At 39.8% G+C, this 17609-nt stretch overlaps 1 protein-coding gene across 1 annotated transcript in view; it reads left to right on the forward strand.

The window, feature by feature from the left end:
- Positions 1–16217, forward strand: part of LOC139477366 (GATOR complex protein Iml1-like) — a 68684-nt gene extending 52467 nt beyond the window's left edge. The window contains exons 36-41 of the mRNA XM_071259921.1: positions 856–1068; positions 4385–4411; positions 9881–10044; positions 11782–11944; positions 12740–12800; positions 14698–16217. Coding sequence (XP_071116022.1) covers positions 856–1068; positions 4385–4411; positions 9881–10044; positions 11782–11944; positions 12740–12800; positions 14698–15127 — 1058 coding nt within the window. The 3' untranslated portion in view covers positions 15128–16217. The remainder of the gene's footprint in view (positions 1–855; positions 1069–4384; positions 4412–9880; positions 10045–11781; positions 11945–12739; positions 12801–14697) is intronic.
- Positions 16218–17609: the final 1392 nt, after the last annotated feature.

A 17609-nucleotide genomic window follows, 5' to 3' on the forward strand; every position in this document is an offset into this window, starting at 1 on the left:
AAATAAAAAACGAAACGTGCAGCTAACTTTGTGATGATGTGAGCGGTGCTTGAGATCCAGGTTTATTATTTTTTTAGCCTAAAAGTGGTGTTAAACCCCACATGTACGCACGCATGCACACACCCGCACACGCACACGCACACGCACACGCACACCCACACACACACCCACACGCACACGCACACGCACACGCACACACAAATTGGTAAAATTATTTCATCAGAACAGCATGACTTCAGTTCAGTTTCTATGTATGGTTGACATGTCATACGTTTTTCTTCATTGTCTTTTAATTGACATTGAGTTACTGATGGAATAACTTACTCAAAAGTAGGAAGTACAGATTATTGGTCCCTCATGTAATTGTCGGGACCCTGTGAAGATCTGGGTTAGAATTGGTCTTGTGACAAGAGGCGACAAATGGGATCAGGTGGTAACTCTCTGATTTGGTTGATGCATGTCATTGTATCCCATTTGCGAAGATCGATGCTCAGGGTGTCAATCCCTGGATTGTCTGATCCAAACTTGATGATTTACAGACCGCTGTCCCATTGCTTGTGTACTGAATGCAGTGTGAAATAACAAACAAACAACAAAAACAATTATCAAGATTTACAACAATCAGATAATTCATAAATACTGAGTCAGCATCTCACTCACTCACTCACTCACTCACTCACTCACTCACTCACTCACTCACTCACTCACTCACTCACTCACTCATACACCAACCCACCCAACCCACTCACCCACTCACTCACTCACTTACTCACTTATACACCCACCCACCCACCCACTCACTCACTCACTCACTCACTCACTCACTCACTCACTCACTCACTCACTCTGTTCCAGACATTCTGAACCTGCCCAACACATCGTGCCCCTACAACATGTGCTTCCAGAACGAGTTCTGTGAGGTGACCGTGCTCCATGTTGATCAAGATGCCCCCAAACGGGACACGTTCTACCTCCCGAGTGGGAACAGTCCAGAGCGAGAGTTCCAAGCCCATGTTGACTGGCGGGTCGAGTCTGACCTGAACAAGCAGGGCTGGGGACAACAGCTAGGTGAGTTGACCTGCAACAACCAACATGTGACCGGTACAACCAACATGTGACCGGTACAACCAACATGTCACCGGTACAACCAACATGTCACCGGTACAATCAAGAGGTGGAAAGCCAGTCATTGTTGAGCCCATGGCTGCCAAATGTCCCAAACTTTTCAGTGGCGGTCAGGTAGCCTACTGGGTAAAGCGTTCGCTCGTCACGCCGAAGACCCGGGTTCGATTCCCGACATGGGTACAATGTGTGAAGCCCATTTCTGGTGTCCCCCCGCCGTGATATTGCTGAAATATTGCTAAAAGTGGCGTAAAACCATATTCACTCACTCACTCCCAATCTTTTTATGTTTGTTATGAATTTGCTACTCAAATACAAAAATACCATTTCTACCTTAATTCACGCAAATAATATGCAAACCAATCAAAATAATCACTAAGAACTAATTTAGATAGACTCTGGTTAATCTGGTATGAACACATCTTGTTTGTCAGTTGATTCAGAGGTATTTTATCTTTTGAATTCAATGTGAAACTAAGCATCAAAGCTTATCTCTTCCTCTGTATTGGCCCTATTAACAGTGATATACAGTTACCTCTACAAACCCATAACATTAGTTATAAGTACCAGATAATTTACATGTGAATTCAGACATTTATAATTCCAATTTACAAAATTTTACTGACATTTGCTGCAGACTTGAGGCCAAATATTGGAATCAAAGCAGGTCTAGATTGCCTGTATTGTGTAAAATTGATAGTTAATTAAAAGTTAAGATGGCTCCGGTATGTTTTGTTTAACGTTGATAACTAGTTGTACAGCAGGCAGTTTCAGTGCTATTAACAGCCATGTTTGTTTAACTTTTGATATCCATTATTTGTAAGTCTAGTCTCAATGAAAGTCAACTCTCATTCGTCACCACTCTCCCCTTTGCATAACCTTCAAGAAGACTCGTCCCCCTATCGAAGAAAGTTATGTGCGAAAATACGACAAACCAATCAGAATGCGTGTATGACATCAAGAACTTCGATCAAAGAATCCCGAGGGATTAATTTTTTTTTTTGTCTTGCATCTAATGATATACCCTAGGTACAGTTAAATGTGTTCAGTCATACTGTAAAAAATACCATAATTCAGGATGTGTTTTCAATAGCATCTGGAATATATATGACAATGGGGGAAATATACGTGAATCATTACGCCACGAGTTGACAATTCTTTTGCTTATGTCCGTTTGCTCTTAGACGGAACCCAGTCGCAAATTGGCCACGAGAGGGGCACGAGTCACTATTCAGCTTGTCCCGGAATAACACGAGTTGGTCACGAATTAGTCAATTCTGTCTCAAGCAGTCCCTTCATAATCCAACCCTCTCACCTATAAATGAGGTTGATTATTTCAAAAGATTTATTATTTCAAATGATTATTTCAAAAGATTGATTATTTCAAAATGTATTCTGGACATGTTGTGGGAGGCCATGTTGGTTCCCAGAAATATCTGTAAGTGTGAAATATTCAGTCAGTCCATACTGATTAGGTTCTCCGTCATCTAGATGAAGGTGTGAGCTACTGATGGTTATTTCATTCGTTGAGTTCATACGACATCTATTCAGATAGGCAATTATCAAGCCAAGTAATATCAGTTCAATGCAAATTGAAAATGCTTGTTTGGTTGATCTGTTCATCGTCTGAACTAATTAATCCTGTCAGACCCAAATAGCCATGTTGTCTGAACCTGTCCTGTTCAGTCGCAGTTACTGATGACATCTGAAGCGTCTGTCATATCCCTGCCACTTGGACTAACATCAGTATGTCTAATATCACCTTCATACAGACAGGAAAATATCCTCATCTGAACTATTCTGAATTAAAGCAACAAATACTCTTGTATGAACTAGTCTGATCTAGACAGATTAATACTGGTCTGAACTAGTAACTTCATTCAGACAACTAAGTATCTTTGTCTGAAGTAGTCTGATTTAGACATTAATATTCTCGTCTGAACTAACAACTTCATTCAACAACTAAATATTTTTGTCTGAACTCGTCTGATTTAGACATTAATACTCAAGTTTGAACTAGGAACTTCATTCAGAGAGGTAAATAACCATGTCATCTGAACTAATCTAATTCAGACAGGGTTTTATTTTAAATTTGAAACTAAATGCCCTGGCAAGTAATTGGGGAAACAAATGCTAGTTTATTCAAAATTGGGATGTCCTGAAGTTATTTTCTAATTTTCAAAGGTATTTTATCATTTTATTTTGAAATTGCACCTCTTCTTCTTAATTGGACCTAGAGGGACAGATGGCCCAGTAGTCTAAGGCACTGTGATTCGCTGTGCAGAGTTGCGTCCCTTGGGCACGCCAAAAACCTTTGATTGTGGGTTCGAATCCCAGTTCGCCCCGATTATGTTTCTAGGTTTGTCAGCACCATACCCGTGCTCTTGGGTTTCACCGAAGTGGTAAACGTCTGACACCTGCATAACTTCGGGCTTTCCTCCCACATTAAGCTGACACGCCGCGATATAACTGGAATACTGTTAAAAGTGGCGTTAAACCCAACTCACTCACTCACTTTATTGGACCTGCTATCAGTGAAAAATACAAGTCGACCTAGTTTTTACCATCAGCATTAGAAAATGGCACTAGTCCCATAGTCGTTGCCCAACTGCCCAATAGTTAAGGTATCATAAGGACTAATAGAAATTCACCTTTTTGCCAAGGTTTTGCTATATGTTAAACCCCCGTGAAGATTCCGGGGAAGAAAAGTTCTTCAGCAACCCATGCTTGCCGTAAAAGGTGATTGTGCTTGTCGTAAAAGGAGACTAATGGGATCGGGTGGTCAGGCTCGCTGACTTGGTTGATGCATGTCATCGATCCCAATTGCGAGGATCGATGCTCATGATATTGATCACTGGATTGTCTGGTCCAGACTCGATTATTTACAGACCGCCGTCATATAGCTGGAATATTGCTGATTGTGGCGTTAAACAACAAACAAACAGCAAGCAAGCTGTATGTTATCATTACAAGGACTAGTGGACTAAAACAGTTTGTTTCTATCGCTGGCCATATCAACATGCTGCAGACTTGGGGCCGAATATCAGCCTCTGAGCAAGTCTAGATAAATCCCTGACAGGTTAATACCTTCGAAACTATTAAGTTCATGCAGGTAAATGTCTTTGTCATCTGAACAAACATCCTTGTTGTCTGATTAAATGTCCGGTTCAGACAGAAATATCTTAGACGTGTTGTATTTTTTGACCTAACGCTAATTGTGTGGTGATGTTCAACTGTGTGATCATTAAGCTGTTGTTTGCAGGCAAGTTGAACATTTGTGCTCAGAAAGGTAAGCATTATCTAATCGGGAGGGTAAGCTTACTCAAACCTTTACTTACATGGTGTCTAAACACGCTTACCTGTCTACCTGTCTACCTGTCTAGCTACAGGATCTGTTTTATTGCACAACGGTATTGTTGTCTTTATCGTCCACTGTTGTGTTCCTAGTCGGAGGGAACTTGCATACTTTTTGTCCAATCCCTGGCTACACAATGTTACATGATACGTACTACTGAAAAGAAGTTAAAAACCACCCGATTCTTTCATATTACTATAGTTAATCTGTCATTGTCTAGACAAAGTAAGAGACTAAGATTAAGTAAAATTAGATTAAGAATATTAATATGAAAGTATGTTTTTTCTTGAACTTCTTTTCAGTATTATATATGTTAGAGCTGTTCTAGCTCCATGAGACAATTTGTTAATATCCCTTGATCTGTTTACAGATCCGATATTCCTAACACAATGAAAAAAGTAACACAAATTAAATTGGGAAAAAATATTATTCCCTAGACTAACATCTAGTCTTTGAAATGAACATATCTTACAGAAGAAAAACAGTTGTTAAGTTATCTTTACAAAAATACAAGATAAATGAGCGCAGAGACTCTCTTCATCCTGATACTGCAGTAATCTAGACTTGCCAAACATTATAGACTTGCATGGGCTGTATAGGATATATTTGTGTCAGGGTCTGTATGACAGACTAATTATTCCCTTAAATGCAAACTTACATGTTTTTGACCCAATAAATTTGCTAGATGATATATTGTAAATACACAGAATGGTCAATGATTGAAGAAAACTTTTTCGTTTTAAGTCTGTCTTTTTCCAGCATGTTCAGACATGTATGAAGGGAGGTTACTCTCATTCCGCACCATGTTACTCTATTCTGCAGAACATTAAAAGAGCAAGGTTGGCTAATGAACATTGCAACACACACAATAGAAAAAACAAAGCCGGGATTGAAACTATGTTTTTTATATAGTATTGTTTTTATTTTCTGTAGTAAATTGATAACAAATCAACCCTCACGAATAGCCTCTTTTAGGTATGTGAGAAAATATGTAAAATTATTGATCAAGACAAAGTAGAATGTGAATGGGCGATGTCTGTTATCACCCAAAACTGGCTTCCACAGGCGACATCGCTTGGGTGAGAACAATGAAATTGTATCCTTGCCTAAGTCCTTGCCAACCTTTGTGATGTTATCAGTTACTGTGATGTCACAATCAAATTACAACAGTAATCTCACTGCCATTGAAGCTGGTTAGCTCTACTTTTTACACTCAAGACACATTTTTTTACGTTACAATGTGAAAAAAGTTAAAAGAATGATTTTATAACCATGTTATATTTGTGATAACACTCTCTTTGTAAAGAACAGATTCCAGTACTTTTGGGGTTGAGTCCCCTCCAGGATTCGAAACCACACTTCTCAGATTGAGGCACCTAATCACCAGAACACAAAGTCAGTGATCTAACCCACTTTTCTTCCACAAAAATAAAAATCCGACAGCTGGGATGACATTGTGTGTTGACAGCTTTCTGCCTAGAAGCCATGCCAATTTGCTCTTCTCAGAGGGGTACGCAAAGTTGTCGGACTTTCCTTTTTGTGGAAGCCTGGGTGGCTGAGTGGGTTAGATCGCTGACTTTGTGTGCTGGTGATTAGGTGCCTCACTCTGGCAGTGTGGGCTCGAGTCCCGGACGGCACTCAACCCAAAATCTACGAGAATCTGTACTAAACAAAGAGAGCGTTATCCCAAATATAACATTTGTTACATTTGATCACTTTCTAAATGGCAGCGTTTATTCAAAGAATGATTTGGGTTGATATGGAGAATCTCACCCAAGTGTCTTTTGATGTCAAATATATCTACACGAGTCGATAAAAGTTTAATTTGGAGGCTTGCCGAGGAGTTTTAAACTTTATCGATGAGTGTTGTTATATTTGATATCAAAAGACACAAGGGTGAGATTCTATTTATCATCCAACATCATTCTGCAAACTTTTTAAGTTTGTAGACAGTAATAAGTTTAAAGTGTAAAAAGCACTGCTAACAGCTTCAGTAGCAGAGCCATTAGTGATGTCATTTGATTGTGATGTCATGGTAACCAATGATGTCACAATGGTCTTCAAAGCATTGTGATGCAATTTCATTGCAGCGATATCTGCAGTGTAGATATCGCTTGATCTCACCCAAGCGATATCTCCTGTGGGAGCTAGTTTTGGATGATAAAAGTAGAATCTCACCCTTGTGTCTTTTGATATCAAATATATCAAAATACACCCTATGTGTGGCAGCCTTATTCTGAAATTCAAAGTGTTTTAGAGGAAGAATATTGACAGATAAAATGATTTTATTAGCAGAGCATGGCAGGGGTAGGTGGAGTTCTGCTGTTTGGAGGGTGCTAGTATAGATGTAGTGGCGGTATAGAAGATGTAATAGACAGAGGAGATGCTACGCTAGTACACCTAGAAACATTGGGTATAACCCAACTTACTTCATCAAATCAATGCAATTTTTGAAAATGGGAGAGTCTATTTTTGGTGAAGGGTGTATGAACTACCATCTGACATTCACAACACTGCTTTAGGAAGGGTGCATTTTGGTGTGGTAGATTAGATTGTGTATGTTGTCAGGACATTAGCCATTTCTGTAAGTGCTTCAGGTGGATGGTTACACAGTAACATTGTGTGTTACTTCTGTGTCCATCAATGACAGTATCAGTTGTGTTGTGTTCTTTTTAGTAATGGCTTTTGCATAGGTGATGTTCATATATGTATTTTGATGTAAAATATGAATGACGGTTAAGACAAATATTTAATACCCAGTCAATTCTTGTGTCTGTATGAATAGAAAAACAATAAATATTCTGATGATTTGTAGTGTTGTAGATGGGGATAGGGTGGGGTGCAGATAGGGAAGGAGGGGGTAGGGATAGGTGGGTGGAGATAGGGAAGGAGGGGATGGGTGGGGATAGGGGCGGAGGGGGTAGGGATAGGCGGATGGGGATAGGGTAGAGATATGTGAGTGGAGATAGGGAAGAAAGGGATGGGTGGGGATAGGGAAGGAGGGGATGGATGGGGATAGGGTGGGTGGGGATAGGGAAGGAGGGGATGGGTGGGGGTAATGGATATAGGTTGGATGAGATGGGGGAGGGATGGGAGTTGATTTGTGAGGTGGGGGTGCATTCGTCAAGATATTGGGATTGTCCATCAGCTATGGCTGGACTTGAATCTACCAGAAAACACATTATCTGAAATGAATTCAGCCATTAACCACTCCTACACATAGCTCTGTAAATTATGCACCAAGATTTTGTTTAGCATTTCCTCTGCATGGAGGATGTTGTGAGCGTCTTCAATGTTGGATGTATTTTTCTCATCTTTTTTAGTCGCAAGGTTTTTTTCTACAAAGCTTTGAAAATAGTTTAGACTATGTAAGCTTTTGACTTCTGCCCATGTATGTGTATCAGCCAATATATCAAAAATATTTTGATGTTTTCTGACTTTTCAAGAGGTTTTGTTTCTATCAATTTTAACAATATGGTGTTGACAATGTTTTGGGGATTTCACTCTAATGCTTGCAATTCAATACATAAAGCTTTGGTAGTTAGTATGGGTTCTTCTTGTGTTATCACCTCTTTGTCCTGGTTGTCTGTGATAACCCAGGGGCACGGGTGGCCCAGTCGTCTAAGGCGCCGTGATTCGCCGTGCAGAGTTGCGTCCCTTGAACACGCCAGAAACCTATGATTGTGGGGTCGAATCATGGTTCGCCCCGATTATGTTTCTAGGTTTGTCAGCACCGTACCTGTGATCGTGGGTCTCACCGAAGTGGTAAACATCTGAGACCTGCATCACTTCGGGCTTTCCCCCCACATTAAGCTGACGCTGCGGTATAACTGGAATACTGTTAAAAGTGGCGCTAAACCCAACTCACTTACTCACTGTAATAACCCATGCAGTAGACATGAAAGTAACAGTTACGCTACATCTGTGGGGTATTGTATCGCATGATCCAACTGTTTGTTGCTCGGCACTGCACATTAACGTTGTTAGATTGACCCACAGGACATTTTAGAGAAGTTCATGCATATTCATTCGTTCTGACTGATCTGATGAAAGGTCATTCTGATCTTTGTTCAGCAGTAATGAGAACTAAGATCTTTAAGAGATTGCTAAAAAATTAAATGTGAAAAAAATTGTCAGTATTTGTTCTTCTGCAGACCAAAATCAGTGTTTAAAAAACACCCCTTCATGGTGTTACCGATGTAAAGAAATGATTAAAAAAGCATGTTGAAAATCTGACTTAAAAACTCCCACCCAAAAGCTTTCTTTTTCTTTTCGACCTCTTTAACATTTTCGAGGAATCAAAAAGTTTTTAGAATTTTTTTCTTCGATGATCTACTGAAATTTGGGACCAAAAAAGTCCTAAATGATATATTAATGTTAAATGAATGTACTATATATACATATATTTCATTTACGCGAATAGAGCATTTAGGACTTCTAATATAATTTGTCTTAATGACTTGTGCGCTAAATCTGTTTGTTGTTGTTATAACACTATATCCATGTTTGTTACGGGTAGCCTAGTGGTTAAAGCGTTCGCTCGTCACGCCGAAGACCCGGGTTCGATTCCTGACATGGGTACAATGTGTGAAGCCCATTTGAGGTGTCCCCCGCCGTGATATTGCTGGAATATTGCTAAAAGCGGCGTAAAACCATACTCACTCACTCACTCCATGTTTGTTACATCCATGGAACAAATAGCACATCACCTACAGTCCGTTTTGACATAACGTATTTGATGTAATAAGCGCCCAGGGCACTCTCAAAGTTAGAAATAGGGGGGCCTTATTAGAATAAAATTTTGAGTTGAAAGATCGTAAATTTTGTTGTTTATGCTGACAGCCTGAAATGATACAAAAGAAAAGTCTGTGCGTATCATACACGACAGATATATTTTTCCAGAATTCAATTGCTCCTAATTAAGGGTGCATATTGTACACGAGTGCGTATTATACACGAATAAATAAGTCTTATGTACATTGATCAATCGGAAGGGGTGCTAAATGGGAATGTTCACTAGCCAATATATTAGCAAATATCGCCATGGGCGCTTATTACGTCGAATACGGTAAGCCTATCGTTGCTGATGTCAACCACTAGCTCGTCTGGTCCAGACTTGATTAATTACTGGCTGTCTTATAGCTGGAATATTGCCAGGGATATATCGCTGATTGTAAACTCAGTACTTCTGGCAGGCAATTGCTGAGTGCAGTGTTAAACAATATGGGTAGTAAGGTATGCGCCCCAGGGAGCTGAGAATGAAAATCAAGTGCACACTGTACATCCATTGACAGGGTTAATAATGTAACATACATATATTAGGATGTGGAATTAGGATGTGGAATTTTCACGCGATGTGTATGTACATTAATATTATTATTATTATTATTATTATTATTACAGCAACGCGCAATCACAAGTACGTCAATGTGGACGTAGACACCAGCAGTCGGAGCGAGCGGACAGAGTGGGCAACGGCAAGGTACCACGCCTACTACAGTCCCCACTGTGCCTTCGAACTACAGATACAGTGGATGGTGGCGACAGGCGGGCTTCTTGGTGACCTGGTGAGATGAGGGGCCGCATGACATCACATGTCTGGGATTCAAACCTGTTTTCGTATAATATAAGATATCTACACGATAAATCGCAAAGAACAATGAAGAGCGGAGCATGGTTTATTACACGATAAAACATTGTTCTGTCATGATGTCATTTCTGTCATTTAAACATGTGCTTGCAACTTGGTGGTGTAGATTGGACAACATTATTTTGAGAGGGGAGTGTCTAAAGAGTTGTTCCCCATAGATGTAGCAGGGCAATACACAAAACGCCATGAGAATTGTGAGAATATGCAGGAAATACCAAATGTAGCCCCCTGTTCATAAAATGGACTTGTCTGAATTTGGCGAGGTTGGATTGTATTCAGGGAGTCATTGGGTATTTACGCGTGCTGTTTTTATACATTTGAGTTTTTCATTTGATGCATGCGTTTCTGTACGCAAGTTAATTGAAAGTAATTGGGTTTTGAATATTTTGGGGGGGTATTTTACGCAAATACGCTGCATATCTGTAGCTCTGTAAATACGGGAAAATATTACAAAAGCGTGTACTTTTTACTAACATCCTTAAAGAGGCTATGCATAATGTTGATATCTCATATTAGAAATAACCGATTAGTGTGAATTGTAAGTATACAATATAACACTGCAGGGAGAATAAATCACGCAGAGTGCCCTCATTTATTTCTTAAATAATGATGTATTGTGAAAAAACATGATGCACCAAAAGGTGAGATCCTGGGTTAGTTCCACTGAAGCACATGTAGCACATGTGCTGTCTCCCTAGGCAAATGACCTTGTTCGAAATTGCCTCTGTTCACCCATCTGTGAATGGGTATCCAGTAGGATGAGATGGTACTGTGACTATCAACCTTCTAGCAACTCACAAGCATACTGCCCAGGGTGCTGAGAATGAAAAAAGCTATTGCACAATGTTCCTTTCATTGGGGTAAAAATAATGCAGCACTTCGAGCATGCATGGCGTAAGAAGTTATGCTTTTTACAAGCAGACTATTTTTATAATAGAGGCTGTATGAAATCACCGATCTGGGAATCAAACCCATGATCATATCATAATGTAGATTTGTGATAATAAACAAATTGATATATTGCTGTCATTGTACCGATCATCTTCCAAAACTAGGCTGGAATTCCTGGGCTCAATCGTAGGGCCACCAATGGTTATTATGAGTTATGTCCCTTCCTGTGGACCAATCCTATTCCACCTATCGTATCACTTGCATTTGTTTCAAACAAAATGGCGACTCCGAATCAGGACGATCTGATCGATAATCAAAATCTATAGTGTGATAAAACATGTCTTACATCGCGAAGTGCATCAAATCTTGTGCGCACCTTCATTAAAAACGTGAAAAGATTTGGAAAATTATCTGGCAAGGGGGGCAAGGGTGGCCCAGTCATCTAAGGCGCCATGATTTGCTGTACAGAGTTGCGTCCCTTAGGCACGCCAGAAACCTATGATTGTGTGATATAACTGGAATACTGTTAAAAGCGGCGTTAAACCCAACTCCCTCACTCACTCACTCACTGATGTGATTCGGATCTTAAACATTTTCCACTTTGACGAAACCAACGATCGTTCATTTGTTGACAAAACAAGAAATGCATCAGTGGAAAGCTGGGATTCGAACCCAGTCATAGGTTTCTGGTACAGCCAAGGGACGCAACTCTGCACAACGGACTGCTGTGACTCCGATTAAATCCTTTTGTTGATCATACCAGGTGTACAGCTGGGCTCGTAAGGCGACATCGTGCGGCTTCCACCTCCTGCCGGTTCCGGTTGATCCCTTCGCTCTGCCCTACACACAGAACTCTGACCCACTGCGAGGACCTATCTTTGTACCACTCAATGTCAACAGTCTTCAGGAGAACGGTTTATTCTCAGGTCAGATGCTTTGTAATGTGATGTGCTCAGATGATGTGTGTATCCTTATATCCAATCTCATTAAAATCAGATCTTAGTTTTCGCTACTGCTAAACAAAGATCTGGGGACATCCCATTACGGGTCACGTCAGAACGACCTTTCACAAATTTTGACCGACCAATGAAATGACTGACAAGAAATCGACATTAGCCAATCAGAAGGCAGCTTTCTCGAGCTTTACGACACTAGTTTTAAACTGGCGACTACACTTTTGAAACATATTTTGACGTATTCTCAATTATAAAAATTAAAACTGATAAGAAGAACATTCTGGAATGGCTTATAGGTGGCCTAGATTGTATGGATATAATCATAAAACCTGTTACTGTCGTTCGGAATACCCCGTGTTAAATATTTCGTGGTTGCATGATTAGAAAACACATTCCGACTATCACTTTCATGATCTGGAAAGCGACACTCTGGTTGGTTGGATGAAAGGTCGTTCTGATGTGACCCTTCATCGGATGTCCTCAGATCTCTGTTTAGCAATAGCGAAAACTATGATCAGATTTTAATGAAATTGCCTTTTATCAAAATTTTGATCACTCACACAGTACAAGTGTTCCCTCCATAGTAGACCCTATCGGATCTAGATACCATGGTGCTCAGAAACGACAGCGTGTATCAAAATCCATAACATGTATAGAACACCCTGTTAGTGTTGCATTAATTTCCATTAGGAACTGCCTGTTAAAGGGACAGTACGTTACTATTACTGTTATCATTATTATTGTTGTTGTTATTTCTGTTCACAGAGCATGATGAGCAGACTCAGCAGACAAAAACCATCCAGTTTCAACTGGCCATCATTCAGAGGTCAGCGACACTGCTAGTTTATTCCATGAATTAATAATGCTTGAATCGCTTTCGATTTGTATGAATATATCCTTTGAGGATTTTAAGAAAATATTTTGTGTCCAATTATCGGATGTTGTGTCTTTTTATACAAAATATTTACTTTGGTACGTCTTCAACTGTTATACCACTGAATAAAGGAGAACCTCCGTACCTGTGCTACTGTTTATCCCCCACCATGAAGTAGGTCAGGGGGTATGGGAACGGAGTTCTTCCATGTGTTTCCAGCTGTCAGCTTCTCAATGGGGACAAGTTTCCTAAAAAACTATGTAGTTTAAGAAATGAAATTTTACACAGATACTGATCACGATCTCAAATGCATTCAAACTTTGGTGTCTCAAATTATTTTTTTACAGAGTTATGGGCCTTGCTCCATGCTTTTCAACTTAATGCATACTGCACAAGAACGGTGTCCTCAGAAACTACTGCTTTTCTATCTTAGAGATATTTGTCAAGATGGTTAAAAAGTTCTTGCCAAGGCTTAAAAAAATAAAAGAATTGGTTCTCAGGCAATGGTTTTTGAAAATATATTGCGGGCGGGCAGTTTTTTTTGGAAGGGTGTTCAAACTAGTATGTAACCAATAAACAGTTGTGTAACCAATAAAACAATTGTGTACATTCAACCTGGGAAAGGGCCTCCCTACATAAATGTATTTCTCGATGAGTGAAATACTGGAATACAAATTGGACTTGGAATATTGAAGTATTTTTTATATATTTTAAAATTTTTTTTAAATAAAAACGAAACGTGCAGCGAACTTTATGATGATGCGGGCGGTGCCTGAGAACCAATACTATTATTATTTTTTAGCCCAATCATTATTGGGGTTTTTTCCGGCCCTTGATAACATGTTGATAACATAGTGCATAGTATCTGCAATGGGAACAAGTTTTCTCAGAAACTCCTGAAGTGACATGAATAAAACTTTACAAGCTTATCTAAGACATACTGGTCAAGATTGAGTTCGTCAATTGTACTATCAATTTTATTTTTTAAAAGTTACGTCCCTTGCTACACTTTAAGATTTTGTGCGTCCTGTCTTCAAGGTATCCTGAGAAGCTACATGGAAGTTTGAATGCTAATAAGAGCTTCTTGTAAACACTGAGCAAAGAGATTGGTGCCATGGAAACCTTTTTTTCCAAAGTTAGGCCCCATTTATATTATTATTATTGACAAGTTTACATAACTGAAACATTGCATATTTGAGAGATATTTGTCAAGACAGAGTTAAATTGATGCCGTAATTTTGTTTTGTAGTTACCCACCCTTTGGCCATGTATGTTCAGTTCTCTATGAACAGACAAACTTCTAGTGTGTTTCCCATGGTGGGGGATAGTGATAACGGTTTTCTTGTTAACTCTTGGTTTATGGATTTATGGTTGGTTTGAGGATGAAATACAAAACAAAAACATCAAGATACTGCTGACTAAAGCAGACAAGTAGAGATTGCTGCAGAGCATCAATAGCTCCCCGCCATATAATGTTATGTGCAGAGGAAGGAAGTGTAAGCTATGGGAGGAGAGAATTTGTGTTAAGTACAAATTGGTTGTTATTAATGTACTTATCTTGGGAAAGCACAATAAAGAAACAGTGTCTTTAATTGGTCCGCACAAAGAAACCCAGGCAAAACTTATTAGTACCAATAAAAAAATCCTATATAGATAACACAACAAATGTCATTCTAAAGCATGCATGCAGCAAATATCAATATTTCTGGTCAAAATGTTGGTTGGGTTGAATAAAGCAAACTTTTAAAATAGTAAACACAAAAAATGTAATGAATCCACTCTAAATATACTTCAGCAGATAAACCTCCCCCCTCCTTTCTGTATTTGATGACAGCTGTATTCGTTGTAGGTTCGGATTTCTTCGAGCTGTCGTTGAGATGCCCGAGTCAAAAACAGATCTACACCGAGTTCGAACCCCGGATGAATACCGCTATCAGTTTGTCCACTGCACTGGCGGCATGTTTATCCTGGTTCCTGACATCAAGACATCCTCTCCCATAACTATCGAGGCTCCTTACTCCTCCAGCTTTGGCAAGAAATCCTCCTCTGACCTCCATAAGGACTACATCGCTCGGCAGACAAGCAGTACACTCACTGATGAGCCTCAGTCTGAGATTGGCTTTCTGTGGTCATGGAACTTCATGTTGTCCAAGAGATGGCGCTCTGGCAACACAGGAGATGAACACTTTCAGGACAAGATGCTTGCAGACTTCCGGGCGTTCTGCTCTAACGCGGACAACAGGTTGACACAATTCTGGACTAATTATGTGGAGGAGTGATCTTGACAACAGGTTGACAATTTCTGGACTGATTTTTGAGAAGAATATGTTGACAAGTTGACAGTTTCTGGACTGATAAGGAGAGTATGTTGACACTTTCTGGTCTGATTATCGAGGAGAGAATGTTGACAATTTAAGGACTGATTGTGGAGAAGAGAATGTTAACAGGTTGACAGTTTCTGGACTGATTGTGGAGAAGAGAATGTTGACAATTTAAGGACTGATTGTGGAGGTGAGAATGTTAAGTTAACTTTTTCTGGACTTATTGTGGAGGAGAGAATGTTGACAGGTTGACAATTTCTGGACTGATTGTGGAGGAGAGAATGTTGACAATTTAAGGACTGATTGTGGAGGTGAGAATGTTAAGTTAACTATTTCTGGACTGATTGCGGAGGAGAGAATGTTGACAGGTTGACAATTTCTGGACTGATTGTGTGGAGAGGTTCAGGGCTCTTGATCGGGCAAATTCTTAAAGCTCTTCATATTGTATTATTGACACTGTGGTGACTCCATGACAGAGGTCCCCCTAGCACCTTGTGCTTGTCATAACATACAAATTGTTAAAGAGGTCATTGGTTGTGACAGTGTGTGACCTGTTTCACCGTGCCCAGCACGGATAGACTGTAGACCACACTACTGACCACTGTTTGTCTGGATATAATTGTGATACAGCTGTAATATTGCTGACTGTGGCATTCACTCCATGTGTTATTGTTCAATGAGGCCTTTTTTTTTATTTTACTTGGTTTACAAGACTGGTCACCCAATTAAAAAAAAATCGAAATTGGAAAGGAAGAAAAATTACTTTTGGCCAACTGTTTTACAATTAGGTGAAATGAAAAGAACCTTGATGTTATCATGGATGTTCGTGAGAAATACATACCCAAAAAATTATTATGTAAAAAACCCAAGCTTCATTTTGTAAAAAAAAACAAAAACACTTGTTTTGATTTTTTCATTTAACATTAGTAGCAGTACCAATCTGGATGTTGAAATAAAATTGTTATCTTTATTTTTGACCATCTGCACTGAATTTTGTAAACAAGCTAATATAAGGCCTAAGATTGGTGTTAACTTATGTCCACATGGATGTAATAATAAGCATGCTTTGTCAAACTTGACGGGGGCACGGATGGCCCAGTCGTCTAAGGTGCCGCGATTCACTGTGCAGAGTTGCGTCCCGTGGGCACGCCAGAAACCTATGATTGTGGGTTCGAATCCCGGTTCACCCCAATTATGTTTCTAGGGTTTGTCAGCACCATACCCGTGCTCGTGGGTTTCACCGAAGTGGTAAACATCTGAGACCTGCATCACTTCGGGCTTTCCTCCAACATTAAGCTGACACGCCATGATATAATTGGAATATTGTTAAAATCAGCGTAAAACTCACTCAATTGTCCAACTTGACATAAGAACACCCAAGAGGGAACAAACTTCTGTCAATGGCATTACAAATCCTATGCAGGGATGTGGATTATCCAAAATAGCAAAATTGTGAACTCGTCCCAGGACAATTAAACTGTAAAATTTCACTTATGCAGAGATGTCTACTTGACCCAAAATAGTGTTTTTATCACGAAATCAGTATGTTACTACTGACGACTTTAGTTCGGACACTGATCTGCCATAACTTCTTACAACATGTTGCACAGTTGACAACTTTGCACTCCGATCAACCAACTTGGTCAGACTCAGAACTTGGAAGTAAACTGTTCCCTGCCATCAGTTGGAGTCGTCATACTTGGGATGTGTCCATGTTCAGTACTTGTTACAAATATTTTATCCAAAGTGATCAAAGATATTCTACATTTTAACATCTGTAGACAACGTAGCTCATTTTGTTTGTTTGTTAGACAATCTCATGAGGGGCAAACAGGGCACATCTTCCCGAGGCAAGTGAGTTAACTGACTATAAAAGTCCAGTTTCCAGCCTTGCCGAACTAGGCTGGTATTTTGGAGTTACATTTTGGCAGGGCTAACAAGTCTATGCATAGTGCAATCGTAATCGCGCACCGAAATCGAAATCCGGTTTGTAAAATGTCCTGCAGATTTCTGTTGATTGCAGGATTTGCAAAGCATGTGCACCCCCAACTCGTCAACACATATTTTCCAAGTCTTTTTCATGTTTTTAATCAAGGTGCTCACGTGATTTGATGCACTTCGCTATGTAAGACCCGTTTTATCACAATACAGATCTTGATTATCAATCAGATCGTTTTGAGTGGGCGGCACCATTTTGTTTGAAACAAATGCAAGTGATACGAGCGGTGGAATCTTATTGGTCCATAGGAGAGGCTTAGAAGGGACATAACTTGTAATAACCACTGGTGACACTACGGTCGAGCCCAGAAATTCCAGCCTAGTTCGGCAAGGGTGGAAACTGGACTTTTATAGTCAGTTAACTCCCTTGCCTCGAGAAGATGACTGGGCATTGATTTCCACACCTCTACTATGTGTCAACTTTTAGACAGCTCCAGATGTG

This window comes from Haliotis cracherodii, unplaced genomic scaffold (assembly GCF_022045235.1).
Source record: "Haliotis cracherodii isolate W230 unplaced genomic scaffold, xgHalCrac1.p SCAF_33, whole genome shotgun sequence".
NCBI lineage: Eukaryota > Metazoa > Mollusca > Gastropoda > Lepetellida > Haliotidae > Haliotis > Haliotis cracherodii.